This window comes from Danio rerio, chromosome 4 (genome assembly GCF_052040795.2).
Source record: "Danio rerio strain M-AB ecotype USA chromosome 4, GRCz13ab, whole genome shotgun sequence".
In the NCBI taxonomy this organism is placed as follows: Eukaryota; Metazoa; Chordata; class Actinopteri; order Cypriniformes; family Danionidae; genus Danio; species Danio rerio.
In genome coordinates this window covers 44,600,848-44,625,367 of record NC_141024.2, presented here as the reverse complement: position 1 = coordinate 44,625,367, position 24,520 = coordinate 44,600,848, and the positions used below count along the sequence as shown (strand labels likewise).

At 39.9% G+C, this 24,520-nt stretch overlaps 2 protein-coding genes, 1 long non-coding RNA gene and 8 other non-coding genes across 11 annotated transcripts in view; 10 read left to right on the top strand and 1 right to left on the bottom strand.

Moving 5' to 3' along the window:
• Positions 1 to 24,520, top strand: part of LOC148681268 (uncharacterized) — a 482,092-nt gene that overhangs the window by 436,111 nt on the left and 21,461 nt on the right. The window lies entirely within an intron of this gene.
• LOC148681160 (protein NLRC3-like) overlaps positions 3,890 to 24,520 on the bottom strand; it is a 345,676-nt gene continuing 325,045 nt past the window's right edge. Inside the window, exon 8 of the mRNA XM_088650157.1 lies at positions 3,890 to 4,016. Within this exon, the coding sequence (XP_088506283.1) occupies positions 3,905 to 4,016 (112 nt within the window). The 3' untranslated portion in view covers positions 3,890 to 3,904. The remainder of the gene's footprint in view (positions 4,017 to 24,520) is intronic.
• Positions 4,849 to 4,920, top strand: trnap-agg (transfer RNA proline (anticodon AGG)). The gene has a single exon. It is a non-coding gene; the product is annotated as a tRNA-Pro (tRNA).
• trnap-cgg (transfer RNA proline (anticodon CGG)) lies at positions 8,643 to 8,714 on the top strand. The gene has a single exon. It is a non-coding gene; the product is annotated as a tRNA-Pro (tRNA).
• On the top strand, positions 9,666 to 9,737 carry trnap-agg (transfer RNA proline (anticodon AGG)). Its single transcript has one exon. It is a non-coding gene; the product is annotated as a tRNA-Pro (tRNA).
• On the top strand, positions 11,171 to 11,242 carry trnap-agg (transfer RNA proline (anticodon AGG)). The gene has a single exon. It is a non-coding gene; the product is annotated as a tRNA-Pro (tRNA).
• trnap-agg (transfer RNA proline (anticodon AGG)) lies at positions 13,714 to 13,785 on the top strand. Its single transcript has one exon. It is a non-coding gene; the product is annotated as a tRNA-Pro (tRNA).
• trnap-agg (transfer RNA proline (anticodon AGG)) lies at positions 15,219 to 15,290 on the top strand. The gene has a single exon. It is a non-coding gene; the product is annotated as a tRNA-Pro (tRNA).
• trnap-cgg (transfer RNA proline (anticodon CGG)) lies at positions 15,702 to 15,773 on the top strand. The gene has a single exon. It is a non-coding gene; the product is annotated as a tRNA-Pro (tRNA).
• On the top strand, positions 16,254 to 16,325 carry trnap-agg (transfer RNA proline (anticodon AGG)). Its single transcript has one exon. It is a non-coding gene; the product is annotated as a tRNA-Pro (tRNA).
• LOC148681264 (uncharacterized) overlaps positions 20,270 to 24,520 on the top strand; it is a 43,902-nt gene continuing 39,651 nt past the window's right edge. The window contains exons 1-3 of the long non-coding RNA XR_015942852.1: positions 20,270 to 20,308; positions 20,441 to 20,544; positions 20,931 to 21,444. This is a non-coding gene — a long non-coding RNA (uncharacterized LOC148681264). The remainder of the gene's footprint in view (positions 20,309 to 20,440; positions 20,545 to 20,930; positions 21,445 to 24,520) is intronic.

The window sequence follows — 24,520 nt, the reverse complement described above, 5'->3', positions numbered from 1 at the left end:
ATGCCGCACTAAGATCGAGTAAAACTAATAGCGAGACGCACCCTCGGTCAGCAGCTAAGAGTAAATCATTAGTTATTTTCACTAAGGCGGTTTCTGTACTGTGGTGAGCCCTGAAACCTGACTGAAACACTTCAAAAATATTGTTCGTCTGCAGAAAAGAGCATAATTGAGTGGAAACAACTTTTTCTAGTATTTTAGACATAAATGGAAGATTTGAAATAGGCCTATAGTTAGCTAAGTTGTTGGTGTCTAGTTGCGGTTTCTTAATAATAGGCTTAATAACAGCTAGCTTGTAAGAGTTTGGAACATGGCCTATAGATAAAGAAGAGTTGATAATGTTAAGAAGAGGTTCTCCTATAGCAGGTAGCAGCTCTTTCAGTAATTTTGTTGGAATTGAGTCCAGCATACACGTAGCTGGTTTAGAGCTATTTATAATTTTTACTAACCCTTCGTGTTCTATGATTTTGAAGCAGTGTAGGTTATTATTATGATTCAATGAAATATTTACAGGATTTGGAGTATAAGCCAGTGCAGAAAGTTTGGCATCTCCTATTTTCCGTCTAAAGCCTTCTATTTTATCACTGAAAAAATTCATGAAGTCATCACTACTAATTTGCGGTGGAGTAGTTTGTTCCAAGGATGACCGATTATTTGCTAATTTAGAGATGGTGTTAAATAAAAATCTAGGATTGTTATGATTATTTTCTATCAGTTTGCGCAGGTGCTCAGTCCTGGCAGATTTTAGAGCCCTCCTATAGCTGGACATACTGTTTTTGTACGCAATTCTAAAGACCTCTAAATTAGTTTTTTTCCATTTACGTTGCTGTACGGGCGCGGGTTGCTGTTTTGAGCGCACGAGTATGACTATTATACCATGGTATAGTTTTAATCTCTCTAGCCTTTTTTAATTTGATGGGTGCCACAGTATTTAGTGTGCTAGTAAAGATGGCATCCATACTGCTGGTTACTACATCAAGATCATTTGAGTTTGCGGGTGCATTACGAAATAGAGAGAGATCAGGTAAGTTATTTATAAATTCATCTTTAGTTGACGGAACAATAGTTCTACTAGGGCGGAGTATTGGAGCGGGTTTGCTGATTTCAGGTAAACACAGCTTATATAGTAAGAGGTAGTGATCTGTAATATCATCACTTTGTGGTATAATGTCTACGTCAATAACCTTGATTCCATAAGACAGAATTAGATCTAATGTATGCTTTAAGCGATGGGTTGGACCCACAACGTTTTGCTTTATCCCAAGTGAGTGTATTAAATCCATAAACGCGAGCCCTAATGTATCGTTAGTGTCACCTATGTGGATGTTAAAGTCACCTACAATTAGCATTTTATCAGTTTTGACTAGTAAGTCAGAAATAAAATCAGAAAATTATTTTAGAAAATTGACATAGGGTCCTGGGGGTCTATATATGGTGATTAAAGCGAGAGATAACATAGGTTTTTGCATAGTATCTGGAAGCTGAACATTAAGCGATAATACTTCAAAGGAGCTAAACATAAGTCCTTTTCTCTAATTAATATTAAGGAAATCACTAAAGATTGATGCAACTCCACCACCACGACCAGTTTGACGAGCCTCATGTTTATATAAGAATCCTGGAGGAGTTGCTTCATTTAAGCTAATATAGTCATTTTGTTTCAGCCAGGTTTCAGTGAGACAGAGTGCATTAAGATTGTTTTCTGTTATTATTTCATTAATGATAAGTGCTTTAGGTGCAAGTGACCAGGGGCCTCATGTATCAACGCTGCGTACGCACAAAAACTTTGCGTACGCCAGGTTTCACGCTCAGAATCGCTCACGTTTGGATTTACTAACAATGAACTGAACGTGGGAATGTGCACAGCTTCACGGCAGCTTTCTGGCAGGCGTACGCACATTTTTTGTGCGTGTCTGTTTTATTTCCATTGGCGACTCCTAGAGGCAGTTGTGTTAAATTCCTCTTTACAAAGTGGCTGAGCCTTGCAATGGCAGCTGTATGAGACGGGTTCAGCAGGTATATAAGGTTTCCATACCATACATTTGACCAGCTAAACATTAAAGCACAATTTGCAGCAGTCGTCTGTTTTCCCAATGTAATCTGAGCTATCTACCACACGCACATTGCTATAAAGACACTATCTGAAGATAAATTTGCATGCATGAATCAGAAACATTTCCATTCAATAAATGTGCAAATAAAATATGATGCTTATTGATATGAACTTATTGATGATTCCTACTTGTCTTTCTCGCGATAAATAGTTGGCAAAATCTGATATGTAGTGGGGGAAAAAACAAGAAAGAGTTCATCAGACGCTGGATTCGAGCCAAGTTCATGCTCAAATGTATCAATTCATGATCACATGCGTCTTACGAGTAGCACCACTGAGACTGTTGAACGTCCTGCAACATTTTACAGATATAAACCACACTATTTCTTTTTTTTTAACGCACTCAGTGCGATGTTCAGACCCAACTGTGTTGACCGCATCAGCTAAACTCTCCCACTCTATTTTTTTCTTTTGTTGTTAATTCCGGAGAACAAACTTGCAAATAACACCGCTTTTCTCCGGTCTACCTCCGAAAGCAGCACCTCCAATTCACATTCTGTTCAAAGTTTCTCTTTTTGCTTGATTTTGCCATTGCTTTTTCGTTGGGTTTTGCCATTAGCATAGTCATTAACATATTCATTCGGGGGAGGAGGCAGGGAGGGGTTTTGTGCTCGTGCATGTTGCGCTCAGTTTCACGTTCATTCAGATGTACAAAAGAATATGCGTGAGATTCGGCGTACGCAGTGTTTCATACATCTGAATATTTTTCTGCATACGCACATTTACAGCTTTGTGCGTACGCAATGTTTTAGTAATATTTCCACGCAAGTATTCGTACATGAGGCCCCTGATGTTTAGGAGACCAAGCCTTACGAAATTTGTATTTTCACTTTCTACTGGTTTTTCTGGTTTGATTCTTAATAGATTTTTTCTGGAGCACACAGTACGTTTATTTCTTAATCTAATAATACGAGGAAGAGACACAGTCTCTATAGGATTTGCAAGATATGCGTTACTGATGTTTAAGTGGGACGAACAAGAGTCTAGGTGGCTATAATGTGAATTTTGTGAATTTTTACCTGCTAGTCAGATGGTGCGAAGTAATCTGGAGATGTTGTCCGACAGGAGTTCAGCTCCGGCTCGACTGGGGTGCAGGCCGTCAGCACGGAAGAGCCTAGGACGCTCCCAGAAAAGATTCCAGTTATTAGCAAAGAGCAATTTCTGTTCTTTACACCATGTTATTAGCCATTCATTCAGAGCTAAAAGTCTACTGAACCTTTCATTTCCTCGGCGGTAGGTAGGAAGCAGCCCTGAAACGATGATCTGCGTGGCGGGCGAGGTGCGTCGAACCGCCTCGATCAGGCTCCTGAAGTCCTTCTTCAGGATCTCCGACTGCCTGAGCCCGGTATTGTTTGTCCCAATGTGGAGGACAACGGCACCAGGGCTCTCGGCAGCACCCAGGATGGTTGGAATCTGTGTAGAAATATTTCTCACACGGGCACCAGGAAAGCAGAAAGTACGTACTTTATTACCTTTTGAGGAGGCGGCACGGACGTGACGAACAATCGAGTCACCGATGATGGCCACATCGGGATCCGACTCGCGGAGAGGGGAGAAGCGGTTCTCGGTGGAGATCTCGAAAACGTGAGGAGGAGACGTTCTGCCCCAGGATCTGGCAAGCACCTTACGCGGCTGCACCCAGGCGCCGTGGTAGCCGGGTGTCGGCGTGAACGACGCCTGGCCGAGCCGCGCCCCGGGTGCGCTGGGCCTGGACAGAGAAGGATGCGGGTTGAGGTAGAGGGAATGATGTGGTTGTAATTTCCACGTACCTTAGATGATGAGGCGGCCTTAGCGTTAGGCACAACAAGCAGTTGTTCCTGCAGCCGTGTCCACCTCATCAGATGTGCCCGGATCTGGGACTCCACTTCTTCCAGCTCCAGCTCCAACGCCTCCATCGATGCTTCTCCTCCACACAAGGACAGAGACGCAAGCGACATTTTACGGGGTAAAGAGCAAAGCCAGTATGTCAAAAGTGTATGGTAAAAGAGGTTGGTAGCTTTAGCTGACCAGCGGCGCTAGCAGGCTAAATCTACAAACAACAGGCAGATGCTCGAGGGACAGACCGTTTTAAAGCAGTTTTGTTTGTATAAATGTATTAAGGGTTTGTTCACCCTAAGTAGGAGAGAAAAATAGTTAGCGAATGAGGAAGAATTTTATGATTAAGATTTAAATTGCGAGTAAATAGCGAGTCCAAACTTCAAGAAAACGCAGTAGGCGACCGAACGGAGACAGTGACGTCAGTGACGTCACTCTAGCCCTTGCAAGTGTACTGTGTTTTACAGGGCATTATGTCTTTCGTAAAAACGTCTTTCAAAGAATTCCAATTTGTCAGCAGATAGTGTCGCCACATAAAATATTTCTTGCATAGTGGCTTGCTGGTCTAGGAGTATGATTCTCGTTCATGCCATGAGAAATCCTAGGTTCCAATTTCAGTTGAACCCTTACAGTTGTCTTTTGTTTTGTATGGGCGTTGTGGCTTACACAGAGGCCTTTTTTCTGAGAATGCCGGTTTGTCAGCAGATAGTGTTGCCATGTAAAGTGGCTGTTTTGCAGTTGCTCGTTGGTCTACGGGCTTGATTCTCGCATAAGGTGCGAGAGGTCCCGTTTTCAAAGCCTGGACGAACCATTGCAGAAGTCCCTGGTCCAAATGAAGCAAAAGCCCTTCTTCAATGTTTGTAAGATAAGGACTTCTGACCATCTGTTGCTTCTGATGTCTTGTGAAATAATCAAGCTTTTGTGGCTCGTTGGTCTAGGGGTATGATTCTCGCTTAGGGTGCGAGAGGTCCTGGGTTCAAATCCCGGACGAGCCCTTGCATTTGTTCTGTTGTTTTACAGGGCTTTATGGCTTTCATAAAAAAACTATTTTCAAAGAATTCCAGTTTCCAGAATTCCAGAATTCCAGTTCCCAGATTCAAATTTCGGTTGAGCCCTTACAGTTGTCTGCTGTTTTGTAAGGGCATTGTGGCTTACACAGAGGCCTTTTATCTGAGAATGCCAGTTCGTCAGCAGATAGTGTTGCCATATAAATTATTGCTTTGCAGTGGCTCGTTGGTTTAGGGGTATGATTCTCGCTTAGGGTGCCCTTGATTCGTAAGAGAAAGTTTTCTGACTATCTGATGCTTCTGAGGCCATGTGAAATTCTCTCAATTTAGTGGCTCGTTGGTCTAGGGGTATGATTCTTGCTTCGGGTGTGAGAGGTCCCGGGTTCAAATCCCGGACGAACCCTTGCAGGTGTCCTGTGTTTTACAGGGCACTATGTCTTTCATTAAAATCCCTTTCGAAGAATTCCAGTTTGTCAGCAGAGTGTCGCCACATAAAACATTCCTTTGCATAGTGGCTTGCTGGTCTAGGCGTATGATTTTCGTTCATGCAATGAGAAATCCCAGATTCAAATTTCGGTTGAGCCCTTACAGTTGTCTGCTGTTTTGTAAGGTCGTTGTGGCTTACACAGAGGCCTTTTTTCTGAGAATGCCAGTTTGTCAGCAGATAGTGTTGCCATATAAAGTTGCTGTTTTGCAGTGGCTCGGTGGTTTAGGGGTATGACTCTCACTTAAGGTGCCCTTGATTCGTTAGAGAAAGATTTCTGACTATCTGACGCCTTGTGAAGTTGTCTCGATTTAGTGGCTCATTGGTCTATGGGTATAATTCTCGCTTCGGTTGTGAGAGGACCCAGGTTCAATACACGGATGAGCCCTTGTAGGTGTACTGTGTTTTACAGGGCATTATGTCTTTCATAAAAACGTCTTTCAAAGAATTCCAATTTGTCAGCAGATAGTGTTGCCACATAAAATATTTCTTGCATAGTGGCTTGCTGGTCTAGGAGTATGATTCTCGTTCATGCCATGAGAAATCCTAGGTTCCAATTTCAGTTGAACCCTTACAGTTGTCTTTTGTTTTGTATGGGCGTTGTGGCTTACACAGAGGCCTTTTTTCTGAGAATGCCGGTTTGTCAGCAGATAGTGTTGCCATGTAAAGTGGCTGTTTTGCAGTTGCTCGTTGGTCTACGGGCTTGATTCTCGCATAAGGTGCGAGAGGTCCCGTTTTCAAAGCCTGGACGAACCATTGCAGAAGTCCCGGGTCCAAATGAAGCAAAAGCCCTTCTTCAATGTTTGTAAGATAAGGACTTCTGACCATCTGTTCCTTCTGATGTCTTGTGAAATAATCAAGCTTTTGTGGCTCGTTGGTCTAGGGGTATAATTCTCGCTTAGGGTGCGAGAGGTCCCGGGTTCACATCCCGGACGAGCCCTTGCATTTATTCTTTTGTTTTACAGGGCTTTATGGCTTTCATAAAAAACGTTTTTCGAAGAATTCCAGGTTGTCAGCAGATAGTGTCGGCACATAAAACATTTCTTTGCTTAGTGGCTTGGTTGTCTAGGAGTATGATTCTCGTTCATGCCATGAGAAATCCCAGATTCAAATTTCGGTTGAGCCCTTACAGTTTTCTGCTGTTTTGTAAGGGCGTTGTGGCTTACACAGAGGCCTTTTTTTCTGAGAATGCCAGTTCGTCAGCAGATAGTGTTGCCATATAAAGTTACTGTTTTGCAGTGGCTCGTTGGTCAAGGGGTATGATTCTCGCTTAGGGTGCCCTTGAGTCATTAGAGAAAGTTTTCTGACTATCTGATGCTTTTAAGGCCATGTGAAATTCTGTCAATTTAGTGGCTCGTTGGTCTAGGGGTATGATTCTTGCTTCGGGTGTGAGAGGTCCCGGCTTCAAATCCCAGACGAGCCCTTGCAGGTGTCATGTGTTTTACAGGGCACTATGTCTTTCATTAAAATGTCTTTCGAAGAATTCCAGTTTGTCAGCAGATAGTGTCGCCACCTAAAACATTCCTTTGCATAGTGGCTTGCTGGTCTAGGCGTATGATTTTCGTTCATGCAATGAGAAATCCCAGATTCAAATTTCGGTTGAGCCCTTACAGTTTTCTGCTATTTTGTAAGGGCGTTGTGGCTTACACAGAGGCCTTTTTTCTGAGAATGCCAGTTCGTCAGCAGATAGTGTTGCCATATAAAGTTACTGTTTTGCAGTGGCTCGTTGGTCAAGGGGTATGATTCTCGCTTAGGGTGCCCTTGATTCATTAGAGAAAGTTTTCTGACTATCTGATGCTTCTAAGGCCATGTGAAATTCTCTCAATTTAGTGGCTCGTTGGTCTAGGGGTATGATTCTTGCTTCGGGTGTGAGAGGTCCCGGCTTCAAATCCCAGACGAGCCCTTGCAGGTGTCATGTGTTTTACAGGGCACTATGTCTTTAATTAAAATGTCTTTCGAAGAATTCCAGTTTGTCAGCAGATAGTGTTGCCACCTAAAACATTCCTTTGCAAAGTGGCTTGCTGGTCTAGGCGTATGATTTTCGTTCATGCAATGAGAATTCCCAGATTCAAATTTCGGTTAAGCCCTTACAGTTGTCTGCTGTTTTGTAAGGTCGTTGTGGCTTACACAGAGGCCTTTTTTCTGAGAATGCCAGTTTGTCAGCAGATAGTGTTGCCATATAAAGTTGCTGTTTTGCAGTGGCTCGGTGGTCTAGGGGTATGACTCTCACTTAAGGTGCCCTTGATTCGTTAGAGAAAGATTTCTGACTATCTGACGCCTTGTGAAGTTGTCTCGCTTTAGTGGCTCATTGGTCTATGGGTATGATTCTCGCTTCGGTTGCGAGAGGACCCGGGTTCAATACACGGATGAGCCCTTGTAGGTGTACTGTGTTTTACAGGGCATTATGTCTTTCGTAAAAACGTCTTTCAAAGAATTCCAATTTGTCAGCAGATAGTGTCGCCACATAAAATATTTCTTTCATAGTGGCTTGCTGGTCTAGGAGTATGATTCTCGTTCATGCCATGAGAAATCCTAGGTTCAAATTTCAGTTGAACCCTTACAGTTGTCTTTTGTTTTGTAAGGGCGTTGTGGCTTACACAAGGGTCTTTTTTCTGAGAATGCCAGTTTGTCAGCAGATAGTGTTGCCATGTAAAGTGGCTGTTTTGCAGTTGCTCGTTGGTCTACGGGCTTGATTCTCGCATAAGGTGCGAGAGGTCCTGTTTTCAAAGCCTGGACGAACCATTGCAGAAGTCCCGGGTCCAAATGAAGCAAAAGCCCTGCTTCAATGTTTGTAAGATAAGGATTTCTGACCATCTGTTGCTTCTGATGTCTTGTGAAATATTCAAGCTTTTGTGGCTCGTTGGTCTAGGGGTATGATTCTCGCTAAGGGTGCGGGAGGTCCCGGGTTCAAATCCCGGACGAGCCCTTGCAATTGATATGTTGTTTTACTGGGCTTTATGGCTTTCATAAAAAAACAATTTTCGAAGAATTCCAGTTTGTCAGCAGATAGCGTCGGCACATAAAACATTCCTTTGCATAGTGGTTTGGTTGTCTAGGAGTATGCTTTTCGTTCATGCCGTGAGAAATCCCAGATTCAAATTTCGGTTGAGCCCTTACAGTTGTCTGCTGTTTTGTAAGGGCATTGTGGCTTACACAGAGGCCTTTTTTCTGAGAATGCCAGTTCGTCAGCAGATAGTGTTGCCATATAAAGTTATTGTTTTGCAGTGGCTCGTTGGTCTAGGGGTATGATTCTCACTTCGGGTGTGAGAGGTCCCGGGTTCAAATCCCGGACGAGCCCTTGCAGGTGTCATGTGTTTTACAGGGCACTATGTCTTTCATTAAAATGTCTTTCGAAGAATTTCAGTTTGTCAGCAGATAGTGTCGCCACCTAAAACATTCCTTTGCATAGTGGCTTGCTGGTCTAGGCGTATGATTTTCGTTCATGCAATGAGAAATCCCAGATTCAAATTTCGGTTGAGCCCTTACAGTTGTCTGCTGTTTTGTAAGGTCGTTGTGGCTTACACAGAGGCCTTTTTTCTGAGAATGCCAGTTTGTCAGCAGATAGTGTTGCCATATAAAGTTGCTGTTTTGCAGTGGCTCGGTGGTCTAGGGGTATGACTCTCACTTAAGTTGCCCTTGATTCGTTAGAGAAAGATTTCTGACTATCTGACGCCTTGTGAAGTTGTCTCGATTTAGTGGCTCATTGGTCTATGGGTATAATTCTCGCTTCGGTTGTGAGAGGACCCAGGTTCAATACACGGATGAGCCCTTGTAGGTGTACTGTGTTTTACAGGGCATTATGTCTTTCGTAAAAACGTCTTTCAAAGAATTCCAATTTGTCAGCAGATAGTGTCGCCACATAAAATATTTCTTGCATAGTGGCTTGCTGGTCTAGGAGTATGATTCTCGTTCATGCCATGAGAAATCCTAGGTTCAAATTTCAGTTGAACCCTTACAGTTGTCTTTTGTTTTGTATGGGCGTTGTGGCTTACACAGAGGCCTTTTTTGTGAGAATGCCGGTTTGTCAGCAGATAGTGTTGCCATGTAAAGTGGCTGTTTTGCAGTTGCTCGTTGGTCTACGGGCTTGATTCTCGCATAAGGTGCGAGAGGTCCCGCTTTCAAAGCCTGGACGAACCATTGCAGAAGTCCCGGGTCCAAATGAAGCAAAAGCCCTTCATCAATGTTTGTAAGATAAGGACTTCTGACCATCTGTTGCTTCTGATGTCTTGTGAAATAATCAAGCTTTTGTGGCTTGTTGGTCTAGGGGTATGATTCTCGCTTAGGGTGCGAGAGGTCCCGGGTTCAAATCCCGGACGAGCCCTTGCATTTATTCTTTTGTTTTACAGGGCTTTATGGCTTTCATAAAAAACGTTTTTCGAAGAATTCCAGGTTGTCAGCAGATAGTGTCGGCACATAAAACATTTCTTTGCTTAGTGGCTTGGTTGTCTAGGAGTATGATTCTCGTTCATGCCATGAGAAATCCCAGATTCAAATTTCAGTTGAGCCCTTACAGTTTTCTGCTGTTTTGTAAGGGCGTTGTGGCTTACACAGAGGCCTTTTTTCTGAGAATCCCAGTTCGTCAGCAGATAGTGTTGCCATATAAAGTTACTGTTTTGCAGTGGCTCGTTGGTCTAGGGGTATGATTCTCGCTTAGGGTGCCCTTGATTCATTAGAGAAAGTTTTCTGACTATCTGATGCTTCTAAGGCCATGTGAAATTCTCTCAATTTAGTGGCTCGTTGGTCTAGGGGTATGATTCTTGCTTCGGGTGTGAGAGGTCCCTGCTTCAAATCCCAGACGAGCCCTTGCAGGTGTCATGTGTTTTACAGGGCACTATGTCTTTCATTAAAATGTCTTTCGAAGAATTCCAGTTTGTCAGCAGATAGTGTCGCCACCTAAAACATTCCTTTGCAAAGTGGCTTGCTGGTCTAGGCGTATGATTTTCGTTCATGCAATGAGAAATCCCAGATTCAAATTTCGGTTGAGCCCTTACAGTTGTCTGCTGTTTTGTAAGGTCGTTGTGGCTTACACAGAGGCCTTTTTTCTGAGAATGCCAGTTTGTCAGCAGATAGTGTTGCCATATAAAGTTGCTGTTTTGCAGTGGCTCGGTGGTCTAGGGGTATGACTCTCACTTAAGGTGCCCTTGATTCGTTAGAGAAAGATTTCTGACTATCTGACGCCTTGTGAAGTTGTCTCGATTTAGTGGCTCATTGGTCTATGCGTATGATTCTTGCTTCGGTTGCGAGAGGACCCGGGTTCAATACACGGATGAGCCCTTGTAGGTGTACTGTGTTTTACAGGGCATTATGTCTTTCGTAAAAACGTCTTTCAAAGAATTCCAATTTGTCAGCAGATAGTGTCGCCACATAAAATATTTCTTGCATAGTGGCTTGCTGGTCTAGAAGTATGATTCTCGTTCATGCCATGAGAAATCCTAGGTTCAAATTTCAGTTGAACCCTTACAGTTGTCTTTTGTTTTGTAAGGGCGTTGTGGCTTACACAGAGGCCTTTTTTCTGAGAATGCCAGTTTGTCAGCAGATAGTGTTGCCATGTAAAGTGGCTGTTTTGCAGTTGCTCGTTGGTCTACGGGCTTGATTCTCGCATAAGGTGCGAGAGGTCCTGTTTTCAAAGCCTGGACGAACCATTGCAGAAGTCCCGGGTCCAAACGAAGCAAAAGCCCTGCTTCAATGTTTGTAAGATAAGGACTTCTGACCATCTGTTGCTTCTGATGTCTTGTGAAATAATCAAGCTTTTGTGGCTCGTTGGTCTAGGGGTATGATTCTCGCTTAGGGTGCGAGAGATCCCGGGTTCAAATCCCGGACGAGCCCTTGCAATTGTTCTGTTGTTTTACAGGGCTTTATGGCTTTCATAAAAAAACAATTTTCGAAGAATTCCAGTTTGTCAGCAGATAGTGTCGGCACATAAAACATTCCTTTCTATAGTGGTTTGGTTGTCTAGGAGTATGCTTTTCGTTCATGCCGTGAGAAATCCCAGATTCAAATTTCGGTTGAGCCCTTACAGTTGTCTGCTGTTTTGTAAGGGCATTGTGGCTTACACAGAGGCCTTTTTTCTGAGAATGCCAGTTCGTCAGCAGATAGTGTTGCCATATAAAGTTATTGTTTTGCAGTGGCTTGTTGGTCTAGGGGTATGATTCTCGCTTAGGGTGCCCTTGATCCGTAAGAGAAAGTTTTCTGACTATCTGATGGTTCTGAGGCCATGTGAAATTCTCTCAATTTAGTGGCTCGTTGGTCTAGGGGTATGATTCTTGCTTCGGGTGTGAGAGGTCCCGGCTTCAAATCCCAGACGAGCCCTTGCAGGTGTCATGTGTTTTACAGGGCACTATGTCTTTCATTAAAATGTCTTTCGAAGAATTCCAGTTTGTCAGCAGATAGTGTCGCCACCTAAAACATTCCTTTGCATAGTGGCTTGCTGGTCTAGGCGTATGATTTTCGTTCATGCAATGAGAAATCCCAGATTCAAATTTCGGTTGAGCCCTTACAGTTGTCTGCTGTTTTGTAAGGTCGTTGTGGCTTACACAGAGGCCTTTTTTCTGAGAATGCCAGTTTGTCAGCAGATAGTGTTGCCATATAAAGTTGCTGTTTTGCAGTGGCTCGGTGGTCTAGGGGTATGACTCTCACTTAAGGTGCCCTTGATTCGTTAGAGAAAGATTTCTAACTATCTGACGCCTTGTGAAGTTGTCTCGATTTAGTGGCTCATTGGTCTATGGGTATGATTCTTGCTTTGGTTGCGAGAGAACCCGGGTTCAATACACGGATGAGCCCTTGTAGGTGTACTGTGTTTTACAGGGCATTATGTCTTTCGTAAAAACGTCTTTCAAAGAATTCCAATTTGTCAGCAGATAGTGTCGCCACATAAAATATTTCTTGCATAGTGGGTTGCTGGTCTTAGGAGTATGATTCTCGTTCATGCCATGAGAAATCCTAGGTTCAAATTTCAGTTGAACCCTTACAGTTGTCTTTTGTTTTGTAAGGGCGTTGTGGCTTACACAGAGGCCTTTTTTCTGAGAATGCCAGTTTGTCAGCAGATAGTGTTGCCATGTAAAGTGGCTGTTTTGCAGTTGCTCGTTGGTCTACGGGCTTGATTCTCGCATAAGGTGCGAGAGGTCCTGTTTTCAAAGCCTGGACGAACCATTGCAGAAGTCCCGGGTCCAAATGAAGCAAAAGCCCTGCTTCAATGTTTGTAAGATAAGGATTTCTGACCATCTGTTTATTCTGATGTCTTGTGAAATATTCAAGCTTTTGTGGCTCGTTGATCTAGGGGTATGATTCTCGTTTAGGGTGCGAAAGGTCCCGGGTTCAAATCCCGGACGAGCCCTTGCTTTTATTCTGTTGTTTTACTGGGCATTATGGCTTTCATAAAAAAACAATTTTCGAAGAATTCCAGTTTGTCAGCAGATAGTGTCGGCACATAAAACATTCCTTTCCATAGTGGTTTGGTTGTCTAGGAGTATGCTTTTCGTTCATGCCGTGAGAAATCCCAGATTCAAATTTCGGTTGAGCCCTTACAGTTGTCTGCTGTTTTGTAAGGGCATTGTGGCTTACACAGAGGCCTTTTTTTTTGAGGATGCCAGTTTGTCAGCAGATAGTGTTGCCATATAAAGTTACTGTTTTGCAGTGGCTCGTTGGTCTAGGGGTATGATTCTCGCTTAGGGTGCCCTTGATTTGTTAGAGAAAGTTTTCTGACTATCTGATGCTTCTGAGGCCATGTGAAATACCTTCAATTTAGTGGCTCGTTGGTCTAGGGGTATGATTCTTTCTTCGGGTGTGAGAGGTCCCGGGTTCAAATCCCGGACGAGCCCTTGCAGGTGTCATGTGTTTTACAGGGCACTATGTCTTTCATTAAAATGTCTTTCGAAGAATTCCAGTTTGTCAGCAGATAGTGTCGCCACATAAAATATTTCTTGCATAGTGGCTTGCTGGTCTAGGAGTATGATTCTCGTTCATGCCATGAGAAATCCTAGGTTCCAATTTCAGTTGAACCCTTACAGTTGTCTTTTGTTTTGTATGGGCGTTGTGGCTTACACAGAGGCCTTTTTTCTGAGAATGCCGGTTTGTCAGCAGATAGTGTTGCCATGTAAAGTGGCTGTTTTGCAGTTGCTCGTTGGTCTACGGGCTTGATTCTCGCATAAGGTGAGAGAGGTCCCGTTTTCAAAGCCTGGACGAACCATTGCAGAAGTTCCGGGTTCAAACGAAGCAAAAGCCCTGCTTCAATGTTTGTAAGATAAGGACTTCTGACCATCTGTTGCTTCTGATGTCTTGTGAAATAATCAAGCTTTTGTGGCTCGTTGGTCTAGGGGTATGATTCTCGCTTAGGGTGCGAGAGGTCCCGGGTTCAAATCCCGGACGAGCCCTTGCATTTATTCTGTTGTTTTACAGGGCTTTATGGCTTTCATAAAAAACGTTTTTCGAAGAATTCCAGGTTGTCAGCAGATAGTGTCGGCACATAAAACATTTCTTTGCTTAGTGGCTTGGTTGTCTAGGAGTATGATTCTCGTTCATGCCATGAGAAATCCCAGATTCAAATTTCGGTTGAGCCCTTACAGTTTTCTGCTGTTTTGTAAGGGCATTGTGGCTTACACAGAGGCCTTTTTTCTGAGAATGCCAGTTCGTCAGCAGATAGTGTTGCCATATAAAGTTACTGTTTTGCAGTGGCTCGTTGGTCAAGGGGTATGATTCTCGCTTAGGGTGCCCTTGATTCATTAGAGAAAGTTTTCTGACTATCTGATGCTTTTAAGGCCATGTGAAATTCTGTCAATTTAGTGGCTCGTTGGTCTAGGGGTATGATTCTTGCTTCGGGTGTGAGAGGTCCCGGCTTCAAATCCCAGACGAGCCCTTGCAGGTGTCATGTGTTTTACAGGGCACTATGTCTTTCATTAAAATGTCTTTCGAAGAATTCCAGTTTGTCAGCAGATAGTGTCGCCACCTAAAACATTCCTTTGCATAGTGGCTTGCTGGTCTAGGCGTATGATTTTCGTTCATGCAATGAGAAATCCCAGATTCAAATTTCGGTTGAGCCCTTACAGTTGTCTGCTGTTTTGTAAGGTCGTTGTGGCTTACACAGAGGCCTTTTTTCTGAGAATGCCAGTTTGTCAGCAGATAGTGTTGCCATATAAAGTTGCTGTTTTGCAGTGGCTCGGTGGTCTAGGGGTATGACTCTAACTTAAGGTGCCCTTGATTCGTTAGAGAAAGATTTCTGACTATCTGACGCCTTGTGAAGTTGTCTCGATTTAGTGGCTCATTGGTCTATGGGTATGATTCTCGCTTCGGTTGCGAGAGGACCCGGGTTCAATACACGGATGAGCCCTTGTAGGTGTACTGTGTTTTACAGGGCATTATGTCTTTCGTAAAAACGTCTTTCAAAGAATTCCAATTTGTCAGCAGATAGTGTCGCCACATAAAATATTTCTTGCATAGTGGCTTGCTGGTCTAGGAGTATGATTCTCGTTCATGCCATGAGAAATCCTAGGTTCAAATTTCAGTTGAACCCTTACAGTTGTCTTTTGTTTTGTAAGGGCGTTGTGGCTTACACAGAGGCCTTTTTTCTGAGAATGCCAGTTTGTCAGCAGATAGTGTTGCCATGTAAAGTGGCTGTTTTGCAGTTGCTCGTTGGTCTACGGGCTTGATTCTCGCATAAGGTGCGAGAGGTCCTGTTTTCAAAGCCTGGACGAACCATTGCAGAAGTCCCGGGTCCAAATGAAGCAAAAGCCCTGCTTCAATGTTTGTAAGATAAGGATTTCTGACCATCTGTTTCTTCTGATGTCTTGTGAAATATTCAAGCTTTTGTGGCTCGTTGGTCTAGGGGTATGATTCTCGCTTAGGGTGCGAGAGGTCCCGGGTTCAAATCCCGGACGAGCCCTTGCTTTTATTCTGTTGTTTTACTGGGCATTATGGCTTTCATAAAAAAACAATTTTCGAAGAATTCCAGTTTGTCAGCAGATAGTGTCGGCACATAAAACATTCCTTTCCATAGTGGTTTGGTTGTCTAGGAGTATGCTTTTCGTTCATGCCGTGAGAAATCCCAGATTCAAATTTCGGTTGAGCCCTTACAGTTGTCTGCTGTGTTGTAAGGGCATTGTGGCTTACACAGAGGCCTTTTTTTTGAGGATGCCAGTTTGTCAGCAGATAGTGTTGCCATATAAAGTTACTGTTTTGCAGTGGCTCGTTGGTCTAGGGGTATGATTCTCGCTTAGGGTGCCCTTGATTTGTTAGAGAAAGTTTTCTGACTATCTGATGCTTCTGAGGCCATGTGAAATACCTTCAATTTAGTGGCTCGTTGGTCTAGGGGTATGATTCTTGCTTCGGGTGTGAGAGGTCCCGGGTTCAAATCCCGGACGAGCCCTTGCAGGTGTCATGTGTTTTACAGGGCACTATGTCTTTCATTAAAATGTCTTTCGAAGAATTCCAGTTTGTCAGCAGATAGTGTCGCCACATAAAATATTTCTTGCATAGTGGCTTGCTGGTCTAGGAGTATGATTCTCGTTCATGCCATGAGAAATCCTAGGTTCCAATTTCAGTTGAACCCTTACAGTTGTCTTTTGTTTTGTATGGGCGTTGTGGCTTACACAGAGGCCTTTTTTCTGAGAATGCCGGTTTGTCAGCAGATAGTGTTGCCATGTAAAGTGGCTGTTTTGCAGTTGCTCGTTGGTCTACGGGCTTGATTCTCGCATAAGGTGAGAGAGGTCCCGTTTTCAAAGCCTGGACGAACCATTGCAGAAGTTCCGGGTTCAAACGAAGCAAAAGCCCTGCTTCAATGTTTGTAAGATAAGGACTTCTGACCATCTGTTGCTTCTGATGTCTTGTGAAATAATCAAGCTTTTGTGGCTCGTTGGTCTAGGGGTATGATTCTCGCTTAGGGTGCGAGAGATCCCGGGTTCAAATCCCGGACGAGCCCTTGCAATTGTTCTGTTGTTTTACAGGGCTTTATGGCTTTCATAAAAAAACAATTTTCGAAGAATTCCAGTTTGTCAGCAGATAGTGTCGGCACATAAAACATTCCTTTCTATAGTGGTTTGGTTGTCTAGGAGTATGCCTCTCACACTCGGACGAGCCCTTGCAGGTGTCATGTGTTTTACAGGGCACTATGTCTTTCATTAAAATGTCTTTCGAAGAATTCCAGTTTGTCAGCAGATAGTGTCGCCACCTAAAACATTCCTTTGCATAGTGGCTTGCTGGTCTAGGCGTATGATTTTCGTTCATGCAATGAGAAATCCCAGATTCAAATTTCGGTTGAGCCCTTACAGCTGTCTGCTGTTTTGTAAGGTCGTTGTGGCTTACACAGAGGCCTTTTTTTCTGAGAATGCCAGTTTGTCAGCAGATAGTGTTGCCATATAAAGTTGCTGTTTTGCAGTGGCTCGGCGGTCTAGGGGTATGACTCTCACTTAGGGTGCCCTTGATTCGTTAGAGAAAGATTTCTGACTATCTGACGTCTTGTGAAATTGTCTCAATTTAGTGGCTCATTGGTCTATGGGTATGATTCTTGCTTCGGTTGAGAGAGGACCCGGGTTCAATTACCGGATGAGCCCTTGCAAGTGTACTGTGTTTTACAGGGCATTATGTCTTTCGTAAAAACGTCTTTCAAAGAATTCCAATTTGTCAGCAGATAGTGTCGCCACATAAAATATTTCTTGCATAGTGGCTTGCTGGTCTAGGAGTATGATTCTCGTTCATGCCATGAGAAATCCTGGGTTCCAATTTCAGTTGAACCCTTACAGTTGTCTTTTGTTTTGTATGGGCGTTGTGGCTTACACAGAGGCCTTTTTTCTGAGAATGCCGGTTTGTCAGCAGATAGTGTTGCCATGTAAAGTGGCTGTTTTGCAGTTGCTCGTTGGTCTACGGGCTTGATTCTCGCATAAGGTGAGAGAGGTCCCGTTTTCAAAGCCTGGACGAACCATTGCAGAAGTTCCGGGTTCAAAAGAAGCAAAAGCCCTGCTTCAATGTTTGTTAGATAAGGACTTCTGACCATCTGTTGCTTCTGATGTCTTGTGAAATATGCAAGCTTTTATGGCTAGTTGGTCTAGGGGTATGATTCTCACTTTGGGTATGAGAGGTCCCGGGTTCAAATCCCGGATGAGTCCTTGCAGTTTCTCTGTTGTTTAACAGGGCAATATGGCTTTCATAAAAAACGTTTTTCGAAGAATTCCAGTTTGTCAGCAGATATTGTCGGCACATAAAACATTCCTTTGCATAGTGGCATGGTTCTCTAGGAGTATGATTCTCGTTCATGCCATGATAAATCCCAGATTCAAATTTCGGTTGAGCCCTTACAGTTGTCTGCTGTTTTGTAAGGCCGTTTTTTGTAAGGGTGTTTTGTAAGAGGCCTTTTTTTCTAAGAATGCCAGTTCGTCAGCAGATAGTGTTGCCCTGTAAAGTTGCTTTCTGAGTGAACTATGCTTTTAAGCCAGGGGTCACCAAACCTGTTCCTGGAGGTCTTAAAATGACAACCAAAGAGTTTGTTTACAGTTTTTTCCAGTTGTTTACACACAATTTCTGAAAGCATGTTTCATATTGTCAGAACTCTACACACAAATCCCAAAACACACACACATTGGGCAAAACTCTTCAATTCTTCTGCAAAATGAAACTATACGTTCAAAACAATGTGATTTCTTCTCAAAATGGTATTTTGTTTTCAAATGACACACACAAGCCATCACATTAACAGACATTCATAAGATAAGTTAAACACTAATGTGCTTAATGTAAAACACTATGACGACTTCTTCTCTATTCATCATAATGACTTTCTGTTAGCCTTTTTCAGTTCAGTGTTACACTTACTACAGACAGTACATAGACCTACAGAAGTGCATTGTAAAATTTTTCTGAAAATTGTTTTTATACAAAACAAACAAATACCGAATATATTTTACTGTATTTTCCCCACAAAAACAGCGTACAAAGTGTTGATCCCAACCAACACAAAGTTGCAGAAAATGTGGTCTACATATACCATCAACAGAAGTGTTTACTAAATACAGTTACAGAAAATACATAAATAAATAAATAAAAAAACAGCTATACTGCATTCTCTTTTCTGTTTTGGTGTGGCCAAGCAGTGGGGGAAATGTAACCTTGCATGACAAATCCAGCCATGAAAAGCATCAACTGCTATAGCTTGGAGAAGGGGTATAGGTGTGTTTGGATTTCGGTCATACACTTTTCATCTACAGGCAGGAAAAAAATCCTCAATAGGTTTGAGGAATGGAGATTATGGAGAGGGAGATAAACAACTAAAAAACATGGGTGTGCAGTAAACTAGTTGTGAATCAGATGAGCTCTCAAATGTAATTCAATTTGTCGCACTATCCATTATGCCTCAAAGCTATACAGTTTTATAATTTATTTCATTAAGCTCTATGAAAAAAGCACACGCACCAACCTGAGCTAAGGCGCTGCTGGGATTTGAGCCCAGGATCTCCTGTTTACACGACAGGCACTTTGACCAGCTAAGCCACAGCACCACAAAAATTAATTGTAAGAGACATTTGCCCGATAACAAAAATCGAAGAAGAAAAAAATACACAACAAAAAACAGCATGTCAGGATGCAGAAAATGCTGACCAGATGGATGTGGTCTTTTAGAGTCTGGATGATCATGTCTCAAACTTGACCGGTAACCTGGCCTCTGTTCAAGATCAAAGCAAAAAATGCATAAATTTTTTTTATTTAATCTACCCTTTATCATGTGTTAAGTGTTTTTTGGAACCTCCAGTTACATTACATCCAAACCCACTTTCAGCTCGGAAAATGGAAATCATTTAATCTAAGATAATGGAAAGCGCATTGGACTTCTTGGCTGTGAGCCGAGTCATTTAAAGGTTTTGGGTTCGAGTCCCACAAGAGTTGCAAGCTTTGCCCTTTTTCTTCACTGACTTAAGGTGTGGTGCGTTTCCAACATTTCAGGCATCTGTCCATCCCGTTTTGCTTTTTTCTTTCATTGCGCAGTGCAGGCTCAGATACTAGGGGTACTCTACAATAAAGCCGATGACTTAATTGAGCTGTTTTAAATAAGGAAGATTATAAAACAGTGTAGGGCCGAGTGGACTTGAGGAATGACTCGAAGGCAACCTGTGGTTTAGGGCAAAAGTGACTGCCATCTATTGTTAAGATCACGCATTTTGGATTTGTCATACAAGAGCCTCTTTATGCATGTGCAAAGTAACTGAGTAGAAAGCATAGTAAATTTTGCTTCACCCGCACTGTCTTAGATGAAACTGCATTTGGAAGTATCGTATCCAGAGGTTTTTTCTTTTAGTGTTAAGACTAACGGCTGTTTCACACCGCAAGCGCCAGCAGCGCGTGAGCAGAGCGTATTTTTTCGGCGTCCATGTTAACAGATTAGAGCTTTCACAATGCACACAGTAGCAGCGCGTCAGAGCGAGGCGTGAGCATCGCTGAAGCAGCAGTGCAGCGATAGTTTCGACGCCGGGTCTATTTTTGACGCGCTGCTCACGCTCAATTAAAGTGACAGTGCATTGATAATGACCAAAACACAATGAATGACAGTAAAAAAGTAGCAATTGTACCCAATAAATGCCTTAATAATGTCAACTGATTTATATATAGTCAATTGTAACCCAGGTTACTAGTGGGTAGTACACAGCAATAGAGCCAATAGAAACACCCTTATAAATATGAAAAAAAAAACATTGGCAGAATACTCGATTAAATATTATATATTAAAATTATGTATTTATATAAATAATTCATAATAGAGTATTATACAGCATTCAAGGGAATAGTGCTTTAGAAGAACATCATCGTGCCTTAGACTATAGCAGCAGATCAGCTTTACAAACAATAACAAATCTCTGTCTGTTAGCTTGTGTTTACCATTGCTATGGTGATTCAGTGTTCGCAAGGGAATGCAGAGATGTAAGTTGTTATATTAATAACAGTAGAAAACTATTAGATTTATATCTTTTAATGTTTTAAATGTGTATTAACTGTAAAAATTAACCATTAATAAGATGCTGAAATGATTTCTATCATATATCGTTAATGAAGGATTGAGAGAAAAAAACAAGATTTGTATCTGTGAGTGAAATCTGCACACGAGTGCCACCTGGAGTTTTCCTGGTTTTTCGCTTTGATTTTGAATGATTTCCTTGGTGAGTTCTAGATTTTTTTTATTATTGTTTTCATTATAAAATGATTTAAACTAGTGTCAAAAATGTGTTTCATTAATTAACCATTTGTTTGGTTCAGTAAAAACACAGTATTATACACAGTATTATACAAGTGATTGTGTAAAGTTTAAGTGAGAGAGTTTAAGTAAAATGCTGTCATTTGTAAAAAGAAAATGCCAAATAGGAGAGAGAAATAGGAAAAACACAGAAATTCAGCAGAGAGAAGCATATACATGGTCATTTATTGTTGCTGTTTATTTACAAATGTGTTAAGCTGAGATAATGCATACACTGTAAAATGCTAATGGTTTTTTTTCTCCCCTTTGTTTGTTTGCTTGTGCATCTTCTTCTGGTTTTTCATCAGTGAGATGTTCTATTGAAGTCAGTTGCTGAATGTGATCTGCTCTGCATTCAAATTAATTGAAGTGTGAACTCTTTTCTGGATTTGGATTGTCTCAACTTCCATCGGTGCGTGTCTAATTGTGGAGTTGGACTGGCGAGCCTCCCATTAAGTGGATTTTTTGGATACACCTGTTGGAAAGATACAAAGTAAAACCTATTCAGCGTCATGGTAGGAGTGTAAATTTACAACACACTCACAAGTGCAACATCCTGGATCTCTGGAACTGAATGTGCAACCTAGTTGTTTTGCAAAAGAATCTTTTTGAGTGTTCATCACCTGTACTGGACTTTTGGGACATTTTGAAATGTTTTAAGTAAATGTTTTATTTTCATTTTTATTTTATTTGTACATTGTTTCATTGGAGTGTTCATTTGTTGCAATTTTTGAAGCTTTATAGAGAGAAGTTAATTGGTTTAAGAAGGGAAACCTTGATTATATATTGAATAATAAAACAATTTTAATATTGTATTATTAAGAGGGTTTTGGACGATGGCATTATATAATGGCATTATACGATAATTATATGGCATTATACGATGGCATTATATAATTATATATTATATATATTCACAACATGGAGGTTTATTAATAGGGTATGTCCTATTAATAAATTTGTAGGACATGTAAGCTCGTATAAAGCAAATAGCCTAAATAAAGAGATGCATGGATTAATGTAAATAAATAAATCTTTTCATTATGGCATTGTTCAAAATGGCTTACCTGGCTTTTCCAGAGGTCCACCTGAGTTGTTTTACTGGTTTTCTAATATTGCAGACTGATGCTTTTAACTGTATTCTAAACAGAAGCTCACTCTGAATCTTTTTAGCAGATCGCTATTGTGGTTTGTGCTGCACAGCCAACTTAAAAGGGACTGCATCAAAGACAACCCAGGTGGCACATACTAAAAACAACAAGAACAAAAAGTATTTATAAAAAAGTAAGAATGTTTTTTTGGCACAGCAGGGTCTTTCTTCAGGGCTCGTTGGTCAAGGGGTATGATTCTCGCTTAGGATGCGAGAGGTCCTGGGTTCAATCCATGGATGAGCCCTACAGCTCAAAAAAGCAGTGGAACTTTGGCATTTCTACATTAATTGTAGCACCTTTTGCTGTGACTTTAGTTAATGAACATTTAGTGGACTTGTAATTTAAATTAGTTTAACATGTACAATTATACAGACAAAACCGTCTGCTACCCTCAGGCAGATGGTTCCGCAGCATCTGGTTACGCACCAGCCGGCTAAAGGAAAGTTTCTTCCCTCAGACTATCAGGCTGATGAACACTTAACACACAGGCTCTTCCATACCCTCACTGCACACCATCGATATGTAGCATGCACTGACCTTTAGCCAATCCATACTTGAAACAACACTGCCTACAACTATGTGGACACCTATTCATTGTACATATCGTTGTCAATTTCACATTGTCATTTTATTTGTGTCATTTAATTTAACAATATTAAATTGTTCATATTTTGGGATTTTTAAAAAAAATTTCATATTTTGCGATTTTTCAAAAAATTTTCATGTTTTGCGATTTTTCAAAAAATGTTCATGTTTTGCGATTTTTCAAAAAAATTTCCATTTTTTGCGATTTTAAAAAAAATTTCATGTTTTGCGATTTTTCAAAAAAAATTTCATATTTTGCGATTTTTCAAAAAATTTTCATTTTTTGTGATTTTTCAAAAAATTTTCATTTTTTGTGATTTTCCAAAAAATTTCCATATTTTGTGATTTTTCAAAAAATTTCAATTTTTTGCGATTTTTCAAAAAATTTTATAAAAAAAATTCGCAAAACATTGCGATTTTTCAAAAAAATTTCTTGTTTTGCGATTTTTCCAAAAACTTTTCTTTTTGTGTTTTTTCAAAAAATTTTCATATTTTGCGATTTTTCAAAAAATTTTTATTTTTTGTAATTTTTTGCGATTTTTCAAAAAATTTTCATGTTTTGCGATTTTTCAAAAAAATTTCATATTTTGCGATTTTTCAAAAAAAATTCAATTTTTGTGATTTTTCAAAAAAAATTCAATTTTTGTGATTTTTAAAAAAAAAATTATATTTTGTGATTTTTCAAAAAATTTTCATGTTTTGCGAATTTTCAAAAAATTTCATATTTTAAAAAAATTTACATTTTTTGTGATTTTTCAAAAAATTTTCATGTTTTGCGATTTTTCAAAAAATTTTCATGTTTTGCGATCTTTCAAAAAATTTTCATGTTTTGCAATTTTTCAAAAAATTTTAATTTTTTGCGATTTTTCAAAAAATTTCATATTTTGCGATTATTAAAAAATTTTCATGTTTTGCGATTTTTCAAAAAATTTTAATTTTTTGCAATTTTTCAAAAATTGTTCAAATTTTGCGATTTTTCAAAAAATGTTCATATTTTGCGATTTTTCAAAAAATGTTCATTTTTTGCGATTTTTCAAAATTTTTTCATATTTTGCAATTTTTCAAAAAAATTTACTTTTTTGCGATTTTTCAAAAAATTTCATATTTTGCGATTTTTCAAAAAAATTTCATTTTTTGCAATTTTTCAAAAATTGTTCAAATTTTGCGATTTTTCAAAAAATGTTCATATTTTGCGATTTTTCAAAAAATGTTCATTTTTTGCGATTTTTCTAAATTTTTTCATATTTTGCAATTTTTCAAAAATTTTTCATTTTTTGTGATTTTGCGATTTTTCAAAAAAAATTCAATTTTTGTGATTTTTTTAAAAAAATGTATATTTTGCGATTTTTCAAAAAATTTTCATGTTTTGCGATTTTTCAAATAAATTTCATATTTTAAAAAAATTTACATTTTTTGTGATTTTTCAAAAAATTTTCATGTTTTGCGATTTTTCAAAAAAATTATATTTTGCGATTTTTCAAAAATTTTTCATATTTTGCGATTTTTCAAAAATTTTTCATATTTTGCGATTTTTCAAAAAATTTTCATTTTTTGCGATTTTTCAAAAAATTTTCATATGTGATTTTTCAAAAAAATTCCATTTTTTGCGATTTTTCAAAAAATTTTATATTTTGCGATGTTTCAAAAAATTTTCATTTTTTGCCATTTTTCAAAAATTGTTCATATTTTGTGATTTTTCAAAAAATTTCATGTTTTGTAATTTTTCAAAAAATGTTCATATTTTGCAATTTTTCAAAAATTTTTCATTTTTTGTGATTTTGCGATTTTTCAAAAAATTTACATTTTTTGTGATTTTTCAAAAAATTTTCATGTTTTGCGATTTTTCAAAAAAAATATATATTTTTCAAAAAATTTTCATATTTTGCGATTTTTCAAAAAATTGTACTTTTTTGCGATTTTTCAAAAAATTTCATATTTTGCGATTTTTCAAAAAATGTTCATGTTTTGCGATTTTTCAAAAAATTTTCATTTTTTGCAATTTTTCAAAAATTGTTCAAATTTTGCGATTTTTCAAAAATTTTTCATATTTTGCGATTTTTCAAAAAATGTTCATTTTTTGCGATTTTTCAAAAATTTTTCATATTTTGCAATTTTTCAAAAATTTTTCATTTTTTGTGATTTTGCGATTTTTGAAAAAATTTACAT